Genomic DNA, 19,218 nt, shown 5'->3' with positions numbered 1-19,218 from the left:
GGCTATTCTAGTGAAATCTTTCGCTATTTCAGGGAAATCTTCTTTTTCCGTTTTTGTGTTTAAGTTCAGAGCACTTTATTAATTATATAATTATAATTAATTTATGGAAATTTTATATATTATTAAAATTAATTGAATTGAATTTTATTAAATTTAACGTAAGTTTGTATAATTAATTTATATTTTATTAATCTGTTTCGATTAATATTTTGCGGTTATGGAATAAAATAGATTCATTGGGAATATAATAGCCGAGATATTGAACAAAGAGTGTGTGTGTGTTTCATATTATTCCAATTTTCGGGGATTTCTGTATATATATATATATATATATATAAAATCTAAATTATTTTTGACGCTTTGTGGGTATATAATGTTCAAAATTCCAATGAAAACGTTTATCGAAATGCCACAAATCATTGATTAATATGAATAGCCATTGCGAAAATTAATATTTATTTCAGGAAATGAATTTTGTGCAATCAGATTTCACTTTCATTATCATTATTATTATTATTATTATTATTATTTATATAAATATAAATAAGAATATAATAATAATAATTATATTATATAATATAATAATTACATAAATTTATATATTTTTTATTTATATATTATTATTATTATTATTATTATTATTATTATTATTATTATTATTATTATTATTATTATATTATAAGTCATATTTTCAAGATTTTTGTGTTATTCGATTACATTAGGTTTAGTCTTGATGCCACACTTATTTTTATCAAATTTGAAAATGAAATTTTTTATAGTTTTCTATATTACCGACCCCGCTTTAATTTTTTTTTTATTATTATTAAGAATTATTCTTTATTAATTTAAATTTTAATTGTTTTCTTTTATCTGTTTTTTTCTATATAGTTAATTAATAATTAATTTATTAGAATTATTCTTTTTTTTTTTGTTGTAATTGTAAATATTATAATAATTATAAATATATAGATTCAAGTGCAAATTTATATATATGTTCTCTGGACTTATATACAAATTGGTGACGTATTTATTTTGCTCACATATTATATACACTGAAAAACAAATTTATTTGATTCAAATATACTCGATTACTTGACTATTATCAAATAAATATTTATTTGTATCAAATAATTATTATTTGAAATGGTATTTGTTTCAAATACAAAAATTATTGGTTCAAATACAATTTATTTAATTCAAATAAAAATTATTTGGTTCAAATAAATATTTATTTGATAATATACTCAAGTAATTGAGTATTTGAATCAAATAAATTTTTTTTTTTTTCAGTGTAGGAATGAGAAATAATAATTAAAACAAAAATCGTTTTCAAAATAGAAAATAATTTGAGGGATGTCTTCTGAAATAGCAGATTATATATTGAATCAATTTTGAACTATATATTAATATTAAAGGTAGGATTCTAAATGGAGCTATATATTTACTTTTGGTGTGGTATATTATTATTATTATACCTGCTGCAGGCGTAAATTTCTATAATATTCAGTTTCAAGATGAATTATTATATATATATATTTCTCGCTGATACTTGAAAAGACATCCTTTTTCTTCAAGTGGTATTATTTGGAAGTTTCGCGATTTAAGTTTCAAGATTTTCGTGAGTGGAATTGTATATATAATATCGTTCTTAGGAATTATTATTATTATTATATAGGGACCAATTTTCATCTTGATTTCTTGATTCTTCTCGATACTCCCAAAATTTTTATTTTTTTTTTGATGATTATCTCACATTGATTTTGGCAACTATGTTTATATATATATATATAGGTCCAAATTCTCTTAGCGCGGCGACGCGCCTGCTATATTACTCTTCTGTGGTTGACTGCTCTGGAATTTACTTTGCGTGACGTCACAGGGTGCGCGAATCGATAAACGGATGCTATTTCATGAAAGCGCGCGCGAGAGAGAGAAAAAATTGTTGTTGGAGAGGGTTTATTTTTTTTTTTTTTTATAAAAGAGAAAAAGAAATTTTCGAATTTTGATTTAAAAAAAAAAAAATTTATCTCGGCAATATTAAAATTAAATCCATATATAATGATGCAACTTAGGATTTTTCTTTATTCTAATAACAAAAAATCATTTTTTTCTATTTGCAAATGTATACCGAAAGCAAAGCTGGATATCTATTGCATTTTTGGTAGAGAGAAATATTTTCAGTCGGATCAATACCCACCTTTTCAGTCTTTTTTTTTGTTTTTTTTTTTTTATTTTTTTTCAAATTCGGCTTCTGTAAGGCTTAAAAAATTACGTAATGGTTTTCTTTTTGGAATTGGTAATTAACCGTTTGAGTAACAAAAATTACAATTCTATTTTTTCGAATAGTGAAAAAAGAATATTTTTTTTTTCAACGAAAATTAAGAAATTTATTTTATTGAAATAATCGACTATTATCAAATGAATATTATTATCAAATAATTTTTGAAACCAAATATAGATTGAATTAAATAAATTGGAAAAAATAATTTCTGTATTTAAAACAAATATTATTTGAGACAAATAATTATTTGATATATAAATAAATATTTACTTGATAATAGTGAACAATTATTTGATATAAATAAATATTTACTTGATAATAGTGAACGATTATTTGATATAAATAAATATTTACTTGATAATAGTGAACCGCGATTATTTGAATCAAATAAATTTGATTTTCATATATTATTTGACTCAAAAGGTTAATTAAAATAAATTACAAAGATTATGTCTTTTTATATATGTATGATTAATTTAATGTTTATTCGAATGATTATTTTTAAAATAATAATTTTAAACAATTATTAAAATTATTATTATAAATTATTAATCAAGCGATTATTACAATGATTAATCTAATAATTATTTGAATGATTAACTAAGTATAATGAATGATGGATATAAATTATTCAAATATCTCTATATTCTAAATATATTATAATAATAATATATTATTAATATAATTAATTATTGTTTACAGTCCCAGTGATTTAATAATTGTATAAATGATATACATTTTTAATATATAGAGAAAGTGTTTTATTGTTATATAGGTATATAATTTTTTTCTTTTGTAATTTTTATTTTTTTCTCACGCATATCGTTGATTTCGATCATAAATTATTATTTTGAAGAGAAATATATAAAATATGACTATATTTCTCGTGCACATGGTGCCACTAATCTACAGTCTTCGTATAGATATATTTATATATATATATATATAGGGACAGCGAATTGGGGGAGAAAAATCGGTCAATTATCATGATGGAAGTTGTGGTTATGGAGGGTTGAATGTTAGATGGAATATATATATATATATATATTTTTTTATCTTAAAACTCTCTGAGAGACGTGAATTTTTCTCCATTACTCATTGAGAACATTAACAAAAATCTACGCTTTGGATATATTGTTCCCGGCTGATAAGAAGTTGAAAACAAAAATTTATGAAAATCTTAAAATAATCTCATTTTTTTATTTCTTACACATTTAAAATTTTTCTAACCCTATTTTTAGAATTCAAATTTTTTTTTTTAATTTTTACTGAATTTAAAATTTTTATAAATATATTCTTTATACACCCAGAGAAAATATATATTTTTCTCAGCAATAAATAAAACCTTTTTATTTGTTTTAAATAAATTTTATTTGGTTTAAATAAAGTTTTATTTGGTTTAAGTAAAATTTTATTTGGTTTAAATAAAATTTTATTTGTCTCAAATATATATATGTTTTATTTATACGTCGAATAAAATTTTTATTTGAAACAAATAAAAATTTGTTGGTGCTGAGACAAATATATAAACGTTTATTTGATTCAAATAAAATATATTTGGTTTAAATATAATTTTTCTCTGGGTATATACCTATTTTATTATTAACAATGTAAATAGAATCGCATTACTTTTTCATCGAAATAATAAGAATTATTTAAAATCGTAGAATTTGATGAAAAATTGTTTCTAAAAATTGTATTGGTTAATGAATATAATTTTAATTCACCCATTTAAAGTTTGACATTTTTCATTTTATTGAACGTCATATAAACCATTTGTGTATATATATACTTTGTCGAAAAGAATATATATCTCACTGGGATAAAAAGATTTATTTTTTCATTTCAAAAAATATGATTAATTGTTTTTTTTTACATTAAAATGCTTATCGCAAATGTGATTAAAAAATCTTATTAAAAATTACATTATTAATTTTTTTGAAAAAAAAAATATTTATTTCCAATTTGAAAAATTTTGTTTGATTCAAATAATTTACTTGACTATTACCAAATAAATATTTAGCAAATAATTGAATTGTATTTGGACCAATAATTTCTGTGTTTGAAAAAAAAATATACTAAAAAATTATTTTTGGTTCGAGTAAATATTTATTTATGCACTCAGAAAAAAATTCGTTTGAAGCAACCAAATTTTGGTTAAATCAACAAAATAAATGCAGTTAACCAAACATTTGGTTGCATAAACCAAACGTTTATTTAGCTCAATCAAATTTTTTCTTTGTGCATAAAAAATTTATTAAAATAAACCAAACAGTTATTTAGATCAAATAAATATTTATTTGAATTAAACAAATTTTGTTTCAACTAACCAAAAAATTGGGTAAATATAAAAAAATGGTACATTTGGTTCAAACATATATTTTTTCTGAGTATGATAATAATCGATTATTTGAATCAATTAAATTTTTTTATTTAAGAATTTGATTTTCAAAAATCAAGAATCCAAATGGCAAGGAAAAAATACATTTTTTGAAATTAGATTTTTATGAAAATTGAAATTTTTTGAGCTATTTTCAAATTTGAAAAAGGAAAAATAAATAAATAAATATATATATATATATATATATATATAATATTGAAAAGGGAAAATGTGTTTATTGAAGCAATATTGAAAAGATAAACGTTAGACTAGTCATATTGCCGCGTTATTATTATGACAGTAGCCCATTTTGCGTCACTAAATGCGACATAGGTTATATATTGAAGGGGGATGTATAAAGCGCGGGGCAAGGATAAATGTGTAAAGAAGGGATGTTGCTATTTATGGACAGCATTGGACCGTGAAATCGTTGACCCGCTTGTGACGATGTATCGAACGACATCTTCACTTCTTCCTCTCCCTTCCCATACACAATGAATCTAAAATAAAATTATTCTCTTCTGTTTTTTTTTTTTTTTTATAAATTATTATATTTCAATTTTTTTATTCTTTGCAATATTAAAAAAAAAATTAGATTTTAAAAATTTCGCATATAAAAATAAACAATTGAATAAAATTTATATAATTTAAAAATTCGTCAAATGTAACAATTTTTTTTTTTATATTATTTTTAGTTTATTATAATAGATATATAATATAATTTTGTCAAAATTATCATGTAGATATTTGAATGTGGTTTTTGGGTAAGATAGGAACGTAATATCAGAGGAAAATTATAAAGAGTTCCTTGAACTGTGCACCTCTGACGTCACGCTCGAATCTTATTAGTGCAGAAAATCGTAGCATGCGACCTTTAAAATGTGCGCGCGCGATTCATTTAATTAACTAAACCGTAAATTATTTTAAGAAAGGTTCAGAATTTTATTAATATAAAATGTTTTTTTTTTATAATAAATCGAATTTCTAGCCTCATTTTTATTTTATTAATATTTTACGCTGAAAAAAATCAAAATAATTTCGTTACTTGACAATTACAAAATAAATATTTATTGAGGTAATTATATATATATTTGTTTCAAATACAGTAATTATTACTCCAAATAAAGTTAATTTAATTCAATAATAAAAGAAAATATTTAATTAATTTCTGTAAATAAATAAACAAAAATTTATTTACGCCAAATAAATGGACTGTGAGATAAATATACGTTTATTTAAGTCAAGTATACGTTTATTTAAATCAAATATACATTATATTTGGTTCAAAAAAAATTATTTCTCTGGGTGTAAATATTTCATAAACTTGAATATAATTTTTAGGTAATTTTTATAATCCTTTTTTTTAATTTATTATTTTTTTTCAGTGAATTATTTGGTTTCAAAATAATTATTTGATTCAAGTAAATATTTATTTGATAACAAATTAACGAATTATTTGAATCAAATAAAATTTTTTTTTTAAATCATAATTTTCATTAACCGAATATTAAAATTTTTATATTATGAAAAAATAAAATTTTCGTAAATTTTTGTTATAAAGAAAAAGAATTTGAGTAAAAAAAATTTTTTTTTTATTGTAATTAAATTTTATTTTCTTATATATATATTGTTTTTGATATATACATTGTCCCTGTTTATAAAGAAATTTTATGGTGCTTCAAAAGAAACTTTTCTATGCACCCGAGGAATGTTTTATATATTTTGTTTGAGAGATAATGAAAATTTTATGAAATCTTTAGAGGCAATAGTAAAGGTGAAGGTTATATATATACGGGAAAAAATATTGCCATATATTTCTAGTGCAATTCAGAATACATAGAGAGAGATTTTGGCTTATATGACGGCGTCTCTTTAAATCATGAGAAGAGAGTAAATAAATATAGAAATTGTTCTCCAAGGTGGTATTCACTATGAGTTGAAAGAAAGGGTGAAGGGGGTGAGAGAGATGAAGGGGGGGGGAGAGTTTGATATTGCTCTTTACCTGTAAAGGAGGTCAAGTGGTAAATATTGCTCTAGAGGCAGAAGACTCTACGAACGATTGAGTTTTCTAACTGTATATGTATATATATAGAGAAGTCGCGATTTTATCGAAAAGTGTCAATAAAATTTATTTAGAAAATAATATTCAAAACTTAGATTTTTAATTACATCCCAGAGAAAAATTATATTTAAACCAGATATATTTTATTTTGAATTAAATACTCTCTAAATCTGAATTAGTAAAAATGTTTACTAATTTAAATTAGTGACTCAATTTTTGCTTTAGAATTAGTTAAATTTTAGTAATTGTTAGTAAAAGTTACTAATAATAAAGTAAAATTTTACTAATTGAGAATCAAAAACTGAGTTACTAATTCAAATTAGTAAACTTTTTTACTAATTCAGATTTAGAGAGTAAATGTATATATATTTGTCTCTTGACTTTTTATTTGTTTTAAATAAAAATTTTATTCGATATAAATAAAATATATATATTTGAGACAAATAAATTTTTATTTAAACCAAATAAAACACGTATAGAAAAAATTTTGCTGTGGCAGCGAATTATTTGCTGTCCCATTAAATTACGTTTGCTAATATATACACCCAGAAAAATGATTTATTTGAACCAAATAAAATATATTTGAGTTAAATAAATGTATATTTGTCTCAGAGCCTACTAATTTATTTATTTGGCGTAAATAAAAATTTTATTTGTCAGAAATAAATTTTTCTTTGGCTCAAATAAATTTTTTATTTCAATGAAATAAAATATATTTGGAACAAATAAATGAGTTAGTAGGCTCGGAGACAAATATACCATTTCTCTGAGTGTAGGGAGAGCGAACAAATTTTTTTTGTGGGGTTAAAAAAATTTTGCTGTGACAGTAAATTTTTAAAAATTAAATATTGTTTATCAGAGAAAACTTTTTCGTTGTTATTGCAAAAAAATTTAGCTGAGACAAATATATCTTTTCTCTATAGGCGTATATTTTTATGAAATAGAAAATTTTTGAGAATTTTAATATGAAATAATATAGAATAAATTTGAAAATGAAATTTTTTTTTAAATATTGATATGGAAAAATTAAGATTCTCATTTGGATTTTCAAACTTCTCTCTGTGCGCAATTACAGATTCTTGTTACTGATAGATAAGTAGATGTCTAATCTAAAATAACGATGAGATTTACATTCGAGATTAAACCTTTATTGTAGATGGGTCCTTTATGCACATGTGTGTAATACTTGGATATTATACGTGAAACCATTTAACTGATAAAGCTTGCGCGTAGTTTCAAAGCATGTACCCCTTAACTTTGACTTCACAAATTAGTAACGTTAATTTTATTCTATAAATTTTTTATACTGATCGAATGTTTATTTTTTTTTTATTTTTTTGAGACTTTAAATTTCCATTTATAAAAAAGAATTTTTTTTTTTTCTTTAATGGTTTTATTTAATAACTTGAAAAAAAAGAAAATTTAAGGTAATAAAAAATGTTTATTTGAATTGAAATAAGTTATATATTTTGCTGTTTGAAAAAAGGGGGAATTCAAAAGAAAATGAAAAGAGTGCTTGCAAAAAACTTGTGTCATATGAAATCTGAAAGGAATAAAAAAAAATGTGAAGGATGAAATAAAAGTATAAAGTCAAGTTCTATATTGCAAAGTGCACATCAAAATTACATTCCTGCTTTCTCACATTTACTTTTATGAAAGTTAAATGCATTTGGATTTTTTTTTTTTTGCATTTAATTCAAGTTTAATGAGGAAAGAATCGAATATTTTTTATTTTATTTGTCAATATTAGATTATTAAAATAAAATTTAGAGAAAATTATTTTAGATATAACAAAAAATTTTATTTAAAAGATAAATTGAGCATTGGGATATTTTTGGTTTTTTTTTTAAATTGAAGCTTCAAAAGTATATATAGTTGCGCTCTCTCTTTTCGTGGAAAATTGATTTCCGATTCAAGATTTTTACGAGTTTGCAGTAGCGTCTCTCGGTAATTGGAAGTCTCTTTCAAATTACGTTTTAGACCACAATAAGGGCGAACCTAATATAGTTAGGATCGAAAATTTTCACAACTTTCAAACTCAAATTGCTGATTCACATTTTTAAACATTGAAAAGATTTCACAAGGAAATTGTAGTAAAAAAAAAAGAGCCCAATTGAATCAAAAAAAGGGGGATTAAATATATTTTTGAAAAATAGTTTTTGATTGAACTAAAATTTTAGGGAATTTATTACTCTTTTTTTGGAGTAATAATTTACCAAAGTTTCAAGCAATGTTACAGTGAAAAAAAAAAATTTATTTGATTCAAATACTCGATTGGCTCTTATCAAATAAATATTTATTGGTATCAAATAATTACTATTATTTTATTATTTTTTACTATTTATTTATAATTACTATATTTTTACCATTTTTAAATGGTATTTATTTCAAATACAAAAATTATTGGTTCAAATACAAATTTATTTAATTCAAATAAAATTTATTTGGTTCAAGTAAATATTTATTTGATAATAGTCAAGTATTTGAATCAAATAAATTCGACGCCTCCCGTTGATAAGATGCCCGTTCATTTGTCAGAATAATAAAATGCCAACTCGAGCTCAGTTCAATATGAAGCTAGTTCAATTGTCAAAATAATAAAAGGCTATCTCAGTTTCAGAATAATATAATCCTATCTCGCATTAAATTCGAATTCAAGTTTTCGTAAATTAAAAAAAAAGTTTAAGTCGATCAGAATATTAATTCATACTTTTTAATGATTAATTAGTGATTAATAATTATTAATAAAATAAGAAATAGAATAAAAAACAAATAATAAAATAAATGAAAATAAAAAATATTATTAAAAAAGAAAAAAATTAATTTAGCCTTGAATTATTTATTACTAATATTATTTTTTTTATTATAATTTTTTTATTAATTTTTTTATTTTGTTAATCATTAATTAATCATTACAAACTATTAAATAATATTCCGATCGAGTTAAAAATATTCAAGTTTTCGTAAAATAAAAAATTTTTAACTCGATCGGAATATTATTTAATATTTTGTAATGATTAATTAATGATTAACAAAATAAAAAAATTAATAAAAAAATTATAATAAAAAAAATAATATTAGTAATAAATAATTCAAGGCTAAATTAATTTTTTTCTTTTTTAATAATATTTTTTATTTTCATTTACTTTATTATTTGTTTTTTATTCTATTTCTTATTTTATTAATAATTATTAATCACTAATTAATCATTAAAAAGTATGAATTAATATTCTGATCGACTTAAACTTTTTTTTTAATTTACGAAAACTTGAATTCGAATTTAATGCGAGATAGGATTATATTATTCTGAAACTGAGATAGCCTTTTATTATTTTGACAATTGAACTAGCTTCATATTGAACTGAGCTCGAGTTGGCATTTTATTATTCTGACAAATGAACGGGCATCTTATCAACGGGAGGCGTCGAATTGCTTTTCAGTGCAATGATTTTTTGAATTTGTTTATTATTATTTTATTTATTTAAACAAACGTATTTTTACCTTATATGATTATTTAAAAAATTTATTACCATTTTGAAAAAAATATTTAGCATTGAAGGAAAAAAAAGAAATTTGTGTTTGTAGTTTGCAAAATTCGTTTTTGAGCTCTTCCTGTTCATATTTACATTTAAATTACTTTCTAAAGTTTAATTGAAAATTTTGTGCAAATATAATGTTAGAGAGTTACACAAATGTGTTTAAATATAGCTGATTATAATCTGAGAATTCATATATATGAAAGTTTCCTAAGAATTTTGAACTTTCGTCTTCTTTTCAAAAAAATTTCCAAAAAATTTTTCTAATAAAAAAAATTTTCTTTTTTTTACAGTTTTATGGACTAGGGCAGAAATCATAACGAGATTTTTGAGATGAGTTCGTCCGTCCGTCGTTGAAAAAACCAAAGGTAAGATTTTATCCTTTTACTAATAAAAATTTTTTTTAATTCGATGGAAAATGAAATTTAAAATTTAGTTTTTTAAATACCCAGCTCAAAAGTAATAAAAAAAATATCTAAATTCAAAAATTAAATATCTACAATTGTATCGGTAGGCTTCTTTCAATTTTTTTTTGTTTTTATTTAAAACACGGGTTGTGAGAAGGGACAATTTTTTATCACATATTGAGTGTTATAGTAAGTGAGAGACGCATAAAAAACTTCTTCCCGTTTTATAGATCGATACATTTCAATTATTTCTTTCTAGAAGAGAAGAATATTTTTTTTTTAGTAATTACAAAAATAAAATATATAGAATTTAAAAAAATTTATTTTGTTTTTTTAATATTTATCGCGTACTTTTTTAAATTTGTAACGATTTTTTTTTACAATTTTATTTTATTTATATTATAAAAATAGACATTTTTTTTGCAATTTGAAATTACAATTTCAATAACGAATGTTTTACATTTTTTTTTGTCTTCTCTTTTAGAAAGAAATACTGTTAGTTAAAAAAAGGGTATTTCACTTTACTGTACAGGACCGATTAATATTTTTCCATCGTTTTTTTAAATTTAAAAAAATGTTTTAGAAATTTTTTTTTTTAAATACAATAAATACCTTCTTAATTTCAAATTATGCATTCGTTAAATTTTCCTAATTTAATGAATTTTGCAAATAATTTGAATAAATTTTGTTGTATTTAAAAAAAAAAAAAAAATGTTTTTCAATTTTTTAAAAATCATGAATGAATTTTAATTAAAATATTAAACGATGTATGAGAAATCTGTCCTTGGTAAAGGTTTTTATTTGGAAGTAAGATAAACGCGTCATTGATTTACTATAATTTTAAGGCAATAATGTGATAGAAAAGTCCGCTCTCGATTATTATTAATAACGGGGGTTTAATTGAAGAGCCGCCATTTACCGTTTTTCATTGAATTGAAATAATAAATACTTACCAAGTAATGATGCGAAGACCATGACGAAACATGTACCCAAATAGACGTCGATGGACTTGACGTAGGAGATTTTAGGAAGGGCCGCATTGGTCGAGGACATAAGGGTCGTCATGGTGAGCACAGTGGTTACTCCGAGGGCGACCCGAGCGGGGGTTGCGTTTCGGTTTAGCCAAAAGCTCACCCATGAAATGATCACGATCAGTCCAGAGGGAATGTAGATCTGGATCAGATAGTATCCCATGGAACGTACAAACTGAATTTCACACGCCAATCGCGAATAATTACCTGTGAAAAAAAAGAGAACAGTCCCAGTTTTGACCAAACTTTTCCTAATTTTTTCTCACCTTTTTTTTTCCTTTTTAATTTTTTTTTTTTTTCTATTTTTTTACTAAAACAGAAAAATACTATTTTTTAGGGTTTCGTGGCTCAGGGCCGAAAGCCTTATACAGTTTCGCTTTGGCGTCCGTCCGTCCGTCCGTCCGTCGTACACTCGTATGGTTGCCATGGCAACAGTTACTATGGCAACAGTTGCTATGGAACCAGTTAGTTACTATGGCAGAAGTTACTTTGGTAACAGTTAGTTACTAAGGCAGAAGTTACTATGGTAACAGTTAGTTACTTTGGCAACAGTTACTATGGCATAAGTTACTTTGGTAACAGTTAGTTACTTTGGCAACAGTTATTATGGCATAAGTTACTTATTTGGTAACAGTTAGTTACTTTGGCAGAAGTTACTAGGGCAGAAGTTACTATGAAAACTGTTACTGTATGGTAACAGTTAGTTACTATGGCAGAAGTTACTATGGCAACAGTTACTATGGTAACAGTTAGTTACTTTGGCAACAGTTACTATGGCATAAGTTACTTTGGTAACAGTTAGTTACTTTGGCAACAGTTATTATGGCATAAGTTACTTATTTGGTAACAGTTAGTTACTTTGGCAGAAGTTACTAGGGCAGAAGTTACTATGAAAACTGTTACTGTATGGTAACAGTTAGTTACTATGGCAGAAGTTACTATGGCAACAGTTACTATGGTAACAGTTAGTTACTTTGGCAACAGTTACTATGGCATAAGTTACTTTGGTAACAGTTAGTTACTTTGGCAACAGTTATTATGGCATAAGTTACTTATTTGGTAACAGTTAGTTACTTTGGCAGAAGTTACTAGGGCAGAAGTTACTATGAAAACTGTTACTGTATGGTAACAGTTAGTTACTATGGCAGAAGTTACTATGGCAACAGTTACTATGGTAACAGTTAGTTACTTTGGCAACAGTTACTATGGCATAAGTTACTTTGGTAACAGTTAGTTACTTTGGCAACAGTTATTATGGCATAAGTTACTTATTTGGTAACAGTTAGTTACTTTGGCAGAAGTTACTAGGGCAGAAGTTACTATGAAAACTGTTACTGTATGGTAACAGTTAGTTACTATGGCAGAAGTTACTATGGCAACAGTTACTATGGTAACAGTTAGTTACTTTGGCAACAGTTACTATGGCATAAGTTACTTTGGTAACAGTTAGTTACTTTGGCAACAGTTATTATGGCATAAGTTACTTATTTGGTAACAGTTAGTTACTTTGGCAGAAGTTACTAGGGCAGAAGTTACTATGAAAACTGTTACTGTATGGTAACAGTTAGTTACTATGGCAGAAGTTACTATGGCAACAGTTACTATGGTAACAGTTAGTTACTTTGGCAACAGTTACTATGGCATAAGTTACTTTGGTAACAGTTAGTTACTTTGGCAACAGTTATTATGGCATAAGTTACTTATTTGGTAACAGTTAGTTACTTTGGCAGAAGTTACTAGGGCAGAAGTTACTATGAAAACTGTTACTGTATGGTAACAGTTAGTTACTATGGCAGAAGTTACTATGGCAACAGTTACTATGGTAACAGTTAGTTACTTTGGCAACAGTTACTATGGCATAAGTTACTTTGGTAACAGTTAGTTACTATGGCAGAAGTTACTTTGGTAACAGTTAGTTACTATGGCAACCGTTACTATGGTAACATTTAGTTACTTTGGCAGAAGTTACTATGGTAACAGTTAGTTACTATGGCAACCGTTACTATGGTAACATTTAGTTACTATGGCAGAAGTTACTATGGCAACAATTGATTTCCATAGCAATCGTTTCCATGGCAACAATAGCAATTAACAAATAATGTAATTATAAATTATTTATTATATAAAAATAAATTTTGTTTTGAATTTAAAAAGCCACGAAACCCTAGATGTAGGCGCTTTGCTCCTGCTTCTTTTACAGATTTTTTTTTATATAGTGTTCTGTATATATATATATGAGAGAAAGAGATACTAGAGAAAGAATGGTTTAACTATTTACGGGCAGGTGTTCGGGTTATTATCGTTAAGGTAATTAGACTTATGATAACGAATACCAGAAAGATTATTATTAGATTGAACGCGGCACGGAAACATTGAGTTTATTTGGTTTTTCTTTTTTTTTTTTTTTAATGTTTTTTTCCTCCTGGGTGTAATTAGCCAGATGCATTGGCCTTTTATGCTTTGTTCGATAAATGTGCCATTAGCTTCCTCTCTCTGCTTTTAATATGTATTCAGATTTGCGAACTTTACGTCACTCTCTGAGATTGTGTTTTCTCTTTAAATTGTTTCATTTGTTTTAAATAACAAACCCATCAGCGGGTTTCCCTTGATTTAATTACGATTTCTTGGTTTTTTTTTCTTCTTCTAATTGCAAATAAAAATTGGATAGTTAATTAGAATAGGAATTTAATTTTCAAAAATTATATTAGTTGAAAATTTCATTTTTCTTATGATTCCATAGCTTCTTTTTATCCTAAAAAACTTGTGTTCTTTTTTAATTTTCTTTTTTTGAAAATTGTTTTTCGAAATAATGAATTTTTTTTATTTTGAAAAGTAATTTTCGTGATATAAAAAAATATTAGGTAAAATATATATGTATAGAATTATTATATTTATATATAGAAAAAGTTGGGATAAAATGTTTTTTTTTTTTAAATTGTAATTTTTCGTACAATAGTTACTCCCTGTGATGAGTGAATTTATTTGGAGATGGAATTTTTATTTTATTTTTTTTTATGTTGAAATAATAATATATTTTTTGAAAAGGGATTTAAAAAGGATTTTTCGTGAATCTATTTCTTTCACACACACACACACACATACACACACATTCTATCCGGATATTCTGCGGTAATACTGATGACGTCATTGTCATTCTCGGCGTATTTTCGAACACGGAAAGTACTCGAGTCACGTAGTAACTTGGTTGCGTTTCGAGGGGCCTAGATATAGTATAGTGATGCATCGTAAACGAACGCTATATATGGGATTCATAGTGGTTGCGATATAAACTCTTGATAATATGTAAGAGGGGCTTTAGGATTTTGTGCTTCACTTGAAATCAAAGGAGTGTTAATAAGAGTTGAATATAGTCACTTTAAATCGTCTCGATTACAACAATATTAAAATAAAAAAGAAAAAAATTATTAAAAATAATAATATTAATAATAATAAAAATATAAATAATAAAAAAAAATAATAATAAAAATACTAATAATAATATCCCGTGCAGAAATTTTTCCAGGGCCCAGATCAGGCTGCCCTATTAGGGAATGAAACGTCGCGCCTGATGTGGCCCTAATTAGAAAATCCACATTTCCTGGTCGCCCTAATTTGGCCCTGATTAGATTTGGCGTTACATTTCCTACTAGTGCCCTGATAGGAAATAAAACACCTGCGCCTGATGTGGGCCTAATTAGGAAATCAACATTTCGCCCTAATTTGGCCCTGATTAGACTTGGCGTTACATTCCCTACTAGGGCCCTGATAGGAAAAAAAACACCTACGCCTAATGTGGCCCTAATTAGGAAATCAACATTTCGCCCTAATTTGGCCCTGATTAGATTTGACGTTACATTCCCTACTAGGGCCCTGATAGGGAATGTAACGCAGCACCAGATGTGGCCCTGATTAGGAAATCAACATTTTTTTGTCGCCCTAATTTGGCCCTGACCGGGTGTAGCGTTTTGGTAAATATATATATAATTTGTTTGAGAATTTATTGTGAATTAAATGTGAAAATTGTAATAATGAATTTTGCGTTTCAAAATGAGAAAATAGAAAAAAAAAATGCGTGATTAATGAGGAATTGTTGGAACGCGAATGCAAACAGAGCTAGGATTTTGAGATGCTGAGAATGGTTTTAGGCGTGTAATACCGAGAGATCTGCAAGTATATATATATAGTAGGGAGGATTGCAGAGAGTGGCAATGAGTTAGAATGTCAGAGTCAAGGATGGGATGCCAGTGAAAATTTATTTCTCCTCTTTGGGACACATTGCATGTGGGTCACTTACAAGACGTAATTGAACCTCTCTAACACTTTTTGGTGTATTTCATTGAAATTTAGGAGAGATTATTCTATTTTAAGATTCATTACTTCGTGTCGAAAAAAAATTTTCAAAAAATAAATAAATTCAATTAATTTGTTTAATTTTTTTATTCTGTTGATATAGAAAAAATTTGCTGTGCCAGTGAATTATTTTGCTATCACATCTAATTACGTTAGCTAATATAGAGATAGCGAACAAATTTGCTGTGGGGAATCAAAAAAGTTTGCTGTGACAGTAAATTTTTCGAAAATTAAACAAACTTCGTTGTCATAGTAAAAAATTTAGCTGTGTAGTTACCTAATTTTGATATCAGTTAGCATCTGTATCTTTTTTTTCCTGTGTGAAATTTTAGGAGAAAAATATATGAAAGGATTAAAAGGGGGAAAAAAATCAACGTATTTTTAAGATCGTGATGCACATTCGATTTTGTCTGTGTATAAAGTTTAATTCAGCATTTGATTTAATTACGATTGGATGTTTATTAAGCCAGTGAAGCGGTAATTCACTTCATTTGAGAGTAGGTGAAGAGAGAGAAAGAGGGGGGGAAGAGAGGGTTGTATTTCGATGAATATTTGTTTTAATTGATTCGTTACACGCTAATAATAGGATAATACATAATACATTCACATCGATGGATCATTACTCACGAATAATTCCTGGACATTTCAATTTAATGTTCGTGTCTGTAAATTAGAAACTTAAAAAAACAGTTCATAAACGGACAAAGGATTGTTATTAATAGAACCCAAAAAAAAATAATTTGGCAAAAATTAATTTCAATTGTCAATATATATTTTTTATAATGAAATGTACATGAATAATAGTTTTGAGAAATTTCGCTCGAGGAAGGAATAGTTTGTAAAGTTTCCAAGGGATTATTAATGACCGGTCAAAACGACTTGCCAAGTTAGAATATGGATGACCGCTAAATATATATATGTATGTATGTGTGTAGATGTTTCTAAAACCACTGCCGTTTATGATTTCCTCATAGTTCATGCTCCCTGGGAGCGCATAAGGATTTAATGCAGCAATTGATTAAAGTTAACATAGCACAGCCGTGGTGGTCCGATGCCAAATTAGGGCCAGAAGTTAAGCTCGGTTTAAATCACCGTTCCGAGTGGCTAATTGGCGGAACTGAGCCAATTCCATGCTCCGATTGAAATTCCGAGAAGGATTTTCGAAAAAAATGCAACGAGAGAAATATTCACAAATTAGAAATAGAAAAATTATTTAGTTGAATCTGTTTATGCGTGTTCTGATATGGACTGCAAAATTTTGTGTTGGAGTGAAAATAATACAATTGTTAATACAATGCGGAAATTTTCTTTTTGGGTTGTTTACACTGAGAAAAATATGCTATTGAATCAGCGGTATTTCTGCTAAAGGCATAAAAATCATTGATTCAAAATCATATATGCTATAGAATCTTATATAAAATTTTACAAATTCTGTAGCATATGCTTCAGAATCAATAATTTTTATGCCATTAGCAAAAATTCTGTTGATTCAATAGCATATTTTTTCTTACTGTACAGGATTTTATTTGTTATCTACAAACCGCAGTTGTAGTCGCCACAAAACAGATTTTGGTAAATACAGATATTAGATTTGTGAACAAAACAAAATTTTAGACGCTCGCGAAAATCTTTTGTGAAAAAAACCAGATTATTTGCGCCCTGTTGGAAACACTATTTTCTTTGTAGATTTTAAAATTTGTTTGTTATACAATTGGAATTGTTACAACAATAAATTTTGTTTCGTCTTTATTAAAAATATTTAATAATCTTTTTGCGGCTTGTTTTCGAAATTGGGATTTTTAATCTATTTTATAGGTCTGTCATTGTATATGCGAACTAAAGTGATTTCCCTATTGTTCATGGTCTATTCAATGTAGTAACTGACTAACTAATGACAGGAGGCTTCGTCTATACTAGAATCAATGAGGTGGTTTGGGTATATATATATATATATATATGAGGAAGAGAGAAAACGGGTAACACTCTGCATAGCAACGACTGGGATCCCATTCTCTGTTGGTTGCAAATATCGAGTTGCCTTTTAGGAGTCAATTCAGGGAAAATCGAGATGATTCACCCTCGCCTAGATTCGTAATAGATAAGTTTGAGAAATGGAATCGAATCGCCGGTGCGTCTGTTATAATAATGGATGATATGAAATGCCTTCTACCCTCTTGATTTTCATTTCCTATAAACTATCGATATTCACAGGAATCTCTCTCTCTTGATTTCTAATATCCATGATCCTTGAAAAAGAGAATAATTTGTACATCTCTTTTCATAGATAACTAAATAAATCATCTTTTTTTTGGTCTCATTTTTGGGGTGCAGAATTTTAATTTGTAGGAATTTTTAATTGATAGACATTTTTTGAGACGCTGAATTTTTATTTGTCCGAAATTACACGTGGTCGAAAAAACAATCGATTGAAAAATTTCTGATTCGCAATTTTTGAAATTCAATTAGAAATTATCGAAAAAATCGTGATTGGTCAATTATAAAAATAGGGCACGAAATCGATTGTTTTTTCGGTCATTTTTAATTTCGGGTAAATAAAAATTCGGATAATTTAAAACTCGGGAAAATAAAAATTCGGATAAATTAAAATTCGGGCAAATAAATATTCGAATAAATTAAAATTCGGCGTCTCAAAAATTAGGGTAAATTAAAATTCGGGCAAATTAAAATTCGGCGTCTCAAAAATTCGGGTAAATTAAAATTCGGATAAATTAAAATTCGGAAAAATTAAAAATCGGGCAAATTAAAATTCGGCATCTTAAAAATTCGGATAATTTAAAATTCGGCGTCTCAAAAATTCGGATAAATTAAAAATCGGTCAATTTAAAATTCGGCGTCTTAAAAATTCGGATAAATTAAAATTCAGCGTCTTAAAAATTCGGATAATTTAAAATTCTGGAAAATAAAAATTCGGCGTCTTAAAAATTCGGATAATTTAACATTCGTGAAAATAAAAATTCGGATAATTTAAAATTCGGGAAAATAAAAATTCGGCGTCTCAAAAATTCGGATAAATTAAAAATCGGGCAAATTAAAATTCGGCGTCTTAAAAATTCGGATAATTTAACATTCGTGAAAATAAAAATTCGGATAAATTAAAATTCGGGCAAATAAAAATTCGGGTAAATTAAAAATCGGATAAATTAAAATTCG

General features: G+C 26.0%; 3 protein-coding genes across 9 annotated transcripts in view; 1 reads left to right on the top strand and 2 right to left on the bottom strand.

Annotated features, from left to right (window-relative positions):
• The window catches only part of LOC127282388 (gamma-aminobutyric acid receptor subunit beta), a 155,668-nt gene that overhangs the window by 5,937 nt on the left and 130,513 nt on the right, over positions 1-19,218 (bottom strand). For all 6 annotated transcript variants that reach the window (XM_051306587.1, XM_051306590.1, XM_051306589.1 and 3 more), the window contains exon 7: positions 11,620-11,904. In XM_051306587.1, the coding sequence (XP_051162544.1) occupies positions 11,620-11,904 (285 nt within the window). The remainder of the gene's footprint in view (positions 1-11,619; positions 11,905-19,218) is intronic.
• Positions 1-19,218, top strand: part of LOC127282397 (dihydropteridine reductase) — a 115,914-nt gene that overhangs the window by 54,546 nt on the left and 42,150 nt on the right. The gene's annotated exons all lie outside the window — the stretch shown is intronic.
• The window catches only part of LOC127282398 (glucose-induced degradation protein 8 homolog), a 116,997-nt gene that overhangs the window by 55,935 nt on the left and 41,844 nt on the right, over positions 1-19,218 (bottom strand). The gene's annotated exons all lie outside the window — the stretch shown is intronic.

The sequence above is a fragment of the Leptopilina boulardi genome, unplaced genomic scaffold (assembly GCF_019393585.1).
Source record: "Leptopilina boulardi isolate dan_hultmark-lab unplaced genomic scaffold, ZJU_Lbou_2.1 LbouV2_30, whole genome shotgun sequence".
Taxonomy (NCBI): Eukaryota; Metazoa; Arthropoda; class Insecta; order Hymenoptera; family Figitidae; genus Leptopilina; species Leptopilina boulardi.
This window is presented reverse-complemented; position numbering and strand designations above follow the sequence as displayed.